The sequence below is a fragment of the Bacidia gigantensis genome (genome assembly GCF_019456465.1).
Source record: "Bacidia gigantensis strain McMullin 20006 chromosome Unknown contig_283, whole genome shotgun sequence".
Lineage (NCBI taxonomy): Eukaryota > Fungi > Ascomycota > Lecanoromycetes > Lecanorales > Ramalinaceae > Bacidia > Bacidia gigantensis.
In genome coordinates, this window is record NW_025408607.1 from 426,909 (window position 1) to 433,580 (window position 6,672).

The 6,672-nt window shown below is 46.3% G+C and overlaps 1 protein-coding gene across 1 annotated transcript; it reads right to left on the minus strand.

Moving 5' to 3' along the window:
* Positions 1 to 1,426: 1,426 nt before the first annotated feature.
* Positions 1,427 to 2,127, minus strand: KY384_008034 (uncharacterized protein; the record flags this gene model as incomplete). The annotated part of the gene is made up of 2 exons (XM_044816523.1): positions 1,427 to 1,987; positions 2,071 to 2,127. 2 exons carry the CDS (start codon positions 2,125 to 2,127, stop codon positions 1,427 to 1,429), a joined length of 618 nt encoding a protein of 205 aa, XP_044666573.1.
* Positions 2,128 to 6,672: the final 4,545 nt, after the last annotated feature.

Genomic DNA, 6,672 nt, shown 5'->3' on the forward strand with positions numbered 1-6,672 from the left:
TCGTTCAGCCTCCAAGATCTCAAGACAGTGCCTAAAGACACCCTCATGCCTCTGATTATTGTATTGTTTCCCTTTTTCAGCATGCTGTCTCTTGTGCATTTTATTAGTGATGCTGAGGGTGGGGCGTCGTACAAGGAGACGCTGTGAGCCTGAAATTTGGGGCGTTGCTGGAGAGGGTTGCAGAAAGCTTCCTCTTGGCAGCTCCATTGAGAGGCCTCATAGTATCTCCCTGATTGTGCAGGGTCTTTTATGCTCTTTTTCATTGAGGCTAGCGCATCCGCCTTCGTATTGCCTTCTGTGCTCGTCCGCCCTAGGCCTCTACTTTTATCGCAGGCTCGACGGAGGGGCCACCTCCTGGCATCTGCAGTCCGCCAGCGAATGAATCTCCCTTGGCCTTTGCGCAGCCTTCTTGCCATTGAGGGGATATGCTGTTGCCGTTCTTCGCTGGAGCTGGCATAATGGCGAGGGGTTCGAGGCCAGGCGGCTAAGGGACTGTACTCTCCCAGAGAGCTCTTTGAGGTCTTCGAGGAGGAGGAGGAGCGAGGACTAGGCTCATTGCTATAGCGCGATTGCCGTCTCGATACGACAATGCCTAGAGCGCACGAGTGTGAGAAGCAGAGGAACCGTCCCCTTCAACTGTTCGCGATCTTTCACGCTGGGCGTTTTGCCAAGATTTCCAGCCTTTGAGCCTTTGAGCCTTAGGTAAGCATGACATCATCCGCTGGGCGCTGAGCCATCTTTCGGACAGGACCCTGGTGCGAGCCGGTCCGTGAGAAGGGCGACGTCTATGAGCCTGAGGTGGACGAGCTGGTGTCGATTGAAGCCACAAGTTTAAACAATCAGAGATCGTTGTCACGTCAAGCTTTAATTGACTGCCAATAGCTTCTGCGCTTATGGACAATGAAGGACACTAGTCTGCTGTGCCTAATCAATCACAAGCGAAAGAAGGCACAGCACTGGAATTCAGGGCTAGAATGAGTGTCTATGCCTCACAGGATACAAAATTGTAGTTGAATGGACGGCAGTGATCCAACAGACCCGATCGCCCACAGAACGGCAAAGCAATCTGCATCAACTACAAGGGGCGCTTGTTCCTAAATAGGTTATACTAGGACATGAATGTAGGTCTTATAACTTCGCGACCCTGAATTTACGGATGCTTTCCAAAAGCTTATATGAGCATCTCGATGTAATTAATGTCTTTGAAAACCAAGCTGTTACGGAAAGGGCGCCACAAGGGGAAGATAGCTGAGCATCATGTTGTATCATATTGAGAATGATGGCTGGAACGATTTGAGCTAGACGCACTAAAAATATGACAATCAGACACACTATGGTAAGGAGAAAGAGCAATGTCAACGCTGGACAAAGGAAATCATCTCCTTCTTCCCCCAATTCTGCTCAGTCTTGAAGCTCGACCCGTTCACTACTGAGAGCCCAGATTGACGCCATTATGAATGCACCTAGCACCGACATTAGATGGGCTTGAATCGCCCTGGCAGTAGCCTTTTGCCCCATAAGCAATGGTGACAAGCGCCTGGTAGTCTTTCGGTCCTCTCTTCTCCTTCTTCGCATTCGCAGGCGCATCCCCAAGAATCGTCAACTGGTCACTGCCTCTATGCCCATTACAATCATTCCAGATCTCCTGGAAGATGTCCTTGCAGTACGTGCCGTACTCGGTGTAAAGGAAGCCGCCACCGACGCCAAAGGCGACTTTCATCGTCAACTCACACGCCGAGTTGCCCTCGCACACGGCTTCCGAGATCCACTCGAGGAAATAGAGGGTCGTCCCGCCGTATGCGGAGAGTAGGATGTTGCAGAATTGCTGCTGGCCTTCCGTGAAGGAGGTTCGGTCCGCGCCGGTGAAGCTGCAGACGACGTTCTGGAGAGACCAATTCATCCTGCCTGCTCTGTCGACGAGGTCGGCTCTTGCGATTAAGTCTCCGGTTGCATTCCCGTTGATTGTTGGACTGCACCATGCGAGCGCCTATATTCATTCACAATCGTTTAACATTATCTTTGCCGTTGTGGGTTTGGGAACGTGAGAGAGTGGGTCGAATGCAGACTTACAGTGAAACCGATCACGGTACACATTGCGCGGCTAAGGCTTTGTACTGACAGCTTCATGTCGACGATATTGGTCAAAGATAATCTGAAGCAGGAGTAGAAAGGTTGTGGACGGCTTTGTTACGTCCTCTAAGGAGATGGAGTTTTGTAGTAACCTGCAAGGACTTGCACGCAAGGAAACAGCGTATTCTTATAATGATAATTCGATAGCCTATAATAGTCTTGATTGCAATGACCGATGCGATCATAAGGCTAAGCTCCGACTTAGTAAGATGAGAGCATAATGAGACATCACTCAGACAGCCAAATCCAAGCCTAGTAATACTGACGATCGTCTAGAGCTATGCTATGATTTAGTATCCCTAGATGCGATTGGTGAGCTATACTGTGGCTGTATTTTCCTAGATGCGATTGTTGAGCTATACTGTGGCTGTATTTTCCTAGATGCGATTGTTGAGCTATACTGTGGCTGTATCTTCCTAGATGCGATTGGCGGTGGGCATCGTCTTTGCGACATATAAGACGCGATAGTCTGACCATTTAATCTACGGTCGGCCTGAAGTGTTATGATTAGGTAGACTCAACAGTAGGGGGGGCAAAGCGGCAAGAATGCGTTGCTCATCATTTTATAATTCATCAAAATGCGTTAAGTCATTGTGAAAGTACCACGTATGCGAATGCAAGATCGTTACATCACTGATGAATGAAAAATTAGATGAGAAAGGTCACTCTATAAGGCAGGTTGCACAGTGGGACTCTGTCCTCGCATGCTGACAAAAGCTTTCCATCGACAGGATGGCATTTGCACTCTCTCGCAATTGCTCGTTGGCGATGAGGTTTAAAGGTGTAACATCCTGTGAATTGACAGCGTAAATATTTATACCTTTTTGTACTCTCTGAATGATTGTGGTTTGTGTCTCCCTCCAGCAGGCAAAATATAAGGGTTTTGTTCCGGCGTTATTATGACAATTGAGCCCAGACTTTTCTTCAGTGAGAATCCGGCTGACATTCTCGCTGCAGCGATCGGAAGAGAATTCATCAAAATCATCGCCCCGCATGAAGTCCCAGCAAAGATCTCTTGCTGCTTGTTGAGGCTTATTTGTAAAGAGGTAGATATAAGGTAGTCCGCTGTCCAAAGTCTTTGTCCGTCATTGAAAGCCTTTTTTCCCCTAGTGGGTCTATAATCTCAACTACGTCGCCGGTGAAGTTTTGACACGCAGCCAGTAGTGGATGCCGACCTTCATCGTCGACTTTGTTGATGTCTGCTCCATTCTCAAGCATCACATCTCAACGGCATTAATGTCATCCTTAGTCAGGTCGTCAAGCTCTAAAATGTTCAAGTGACCGTCACTGTTTAGCATGGCGAATTACCGTATAGTCATCTAATCGGCGCCAATTGCTCTAGTGTCGGCTTTTCTTTCCTTCAGTAGATTTATATATTTCTGTGAGCTTAAAGCAAAGGCGATTATGGAGGAGTCACACCTCGTATGACAGTATATTTCATTTCTATCGATCTAGTTGCCTTATTAAGATAGCATTCAAAGACCTCGTGGGACGGATTCACTGTCACGTAATGCAAGGGCGTACACTTAAATGTATTAGTCTCATTTAACGCAGCTTGAGTCTCCTAAAGCTTGTTAATCAAAAGTCTCACCAGTTCATCAGACCCATTCGGGCATATAGTGCGGAATAACGTGAGTCTCATAGAGCCGGACGCGTCAATATACTGAGTATTGCGGATAAGCATCTCAATCACGACAGTGGAGCCAACACTAAGATATCATAGTGCAATAGGGATGTTAACGTTCGAGAACAGCTTATATTGAAAGTTGTGACCGGCAAGTAATTTGACCACCCTAGATGGATCCTAAGAACTGTTAGATTTATCCCAACTAGTACGTAAGGCTTCACTAGCTCGAGAGCTTCTATGTTGTACACTGATTCTGAAGTACCGTTGAATTGTAATTTGGATGTATGATTAGCAGTTCAACTATCTTAGATTTCAATAAGAAAACGCCAGCACAAAGTGGACTTATGCACTTGCCCCCAGTTATACAAAGATCTGCGTCGCGTTCTAATAGAAGCTGCACGATGTCTAGGTTTCTTTGAAATCCAGCAGCTTAATAGGCAATACAGAATATAATGCCTTTGCTGTCAACATTGATAAAGGGGTCCTTGAAGTTGAGCAACATTTTCACAGAAGTGATTTCGTTTGAAAAGGCAGCAAAAGTCAAATAAAGTCCGAAGTTGGGTAGACTGTTGTTAATATTCACTTTGCTACTCTCGATTTGTTGCTTTACAAAGACATCCGCGCCATCAAGAATGCCGAGAGCTATAATTCTAGTATCATCGCCAATTGGAAGACTGAGGTCAAATAGTATCTTCTGCAAAGTCAGCCAACTATATCGAAGGGGAAGTTGGTCTAAAAGGCCTCGATACAGAAGTAAGAATCCTATGTCGTTTAGTAAAGTCATTCTGAATGATTTCTCTCGAGGTAGCTCAAGGGCCAACGCTTTGCTGAAGGATCTCAACGTCCCGAGTTAGTGTACCTTGTCAGCTAGCACCATAGATAGGGGCAACTGCGGAGTCAACATACAGTGTGGCGAGATAGATAAACTGAGGCTATTAGCGGGTCTATGGCAAGTGTGTTATAAGGGCGGTACATAAGACTCTCCTACTGTCTAGCGTTTCCCCCTCATTGACACTTTTTGCTTCTAGGCTGACAATCTTTTAGCCATCCTAAGATCGGCGACTATAGTATAACACTCAACAAAATTGGTGGGATCGATAGCGACACTACCGATGGCTATATGGCCTCCATTCCCCTGTCATCTAGCTACCTAAGCTAAACAATTACAAAAGAATCGAAGTAGATAACCTAACCAAGCACAACGGTTCCGCGACCATAGGCAGACTATGTGCAACGACTGGTGGAAACTCTGCTATCAAAGAGAAGATATGGCAGTGTGGCATTCCTAAGATCAACGGCGCCCCCTTCGGCATCTTCAACAACGTGCCTCCTGTGGACGGTGAGCCAGTACCTGACAACTTCGCTAAGGGCTGGTATACGCTCTATGTCGTCCAGTATCAAAGAAATGAGCTCAGGAATCACGATCAGTACGCTTTTGACGTGGTACTACACGATGCCGCGAAAAAGACATTGGTGACGTAGCAGAAAGTCGCAGTCAATCCTTCGACCAAGACATTGTAGATCACTGGCGAGTTGCCGTATAAGATCATTACCACGGCTGGGGATAGTGGCGCGGATGATGTGAACGCGGGGGCATAGTAGGTCTGTGGGAATAGACTTCAAGGTAATACATATTAGGGCACTTTGGGGAATCCTCTAGAAGGATGGGCAGAGGTTGATACCTATGGGTGTGATAGTGGAAATCGGAAAATTGAGGTGGGACTCGAGTGCTAGAAACGTTGTTTATCGGCTGACAATTGGATCCTAGCGTCTAGGGATGGTTGTTGGACAGGATTCATTGGAGAGAGAATACATTAACGCATGAAACGATTGCTAGGTGAACACAAGGACCCACATTTATATGAATATGTCACCATTGAGATCTCTAGATGCGTGATTCGCAAGAACTTTGATGGCAGCAATAAAGCGCTCTTGGTGGGCTTTGCTTCGCCGCACCGTTCCTATCGATCATCAACTATCCCAATGCACGCTCTCACGGTATTACAGATATCAAAGTGCCAAGAATACTAAAGTCAGCTCTATTATTAGTACCGTCGGCTACGTGCATAAATTTAACCCATGCCATGGCATCCCTAATTTAAAAAGAACACCGTATCGGTATATTTGTAATTTGGGACTCCGACTTCGCCTAGTTGGGGACAATGCAGCAATGCAAATGCTGTTGTCTAAAGATTATAGGAAAACACCTCGATCCTTCTGGAGAGTCCGCGTAGAGCATTGCTAGCCACCGCTTACATTCTTTGCTAGATCCGCTAATTAGTTGTCAATCAATAGGATGAACATACATGAGTGTCTAGACTTGAATGTGCGAACAAATACCATTGGCTGCTCGGCTTTTCACGGCGTCTTATTGCAAATGAAACGACCGTGACCATGGCGCAATGACTAGAATTGAGCTCTCGAAAATCATAGCAAAGGGATCCTCTGACTATGGGTGCAGGATTACAAAAGCTAGCTTTCTCGAAGAAAACGTCATTTTCGCGGTGGCGGTATTAATAGAAGCCAGGATCAGAGCTTGAGAAAGACATGAGGTATTACATTGCTTTAACGTCGCACAAAACATCTGCGGGGCACTTGTTTGGTAAGCTCTGGACGGTGCGCTTTCATCATGCGATGGTAGCATCCAAGCCAAGATGTTCCCACCTCTCATTCTAATTGGCTTCCACCTGTTAGTGGGGTTGTAATATGAGTTGATTACGATTTGTCCTAGACAGCTTGTATCCCTATGTACTTGTTGCTGAACAATGGCTCGCTCCACCTAACACGTAAGCAGTTGCTCACGTGCTACGGTATGTCCATAATAGTCACCTCCACAAGGGATATACTTATGCCTCAATCCTAAAAAGCGCCATTTGTGAAGGTATGGTGAAGCAAGCAGAGGACAAAGCTATGTT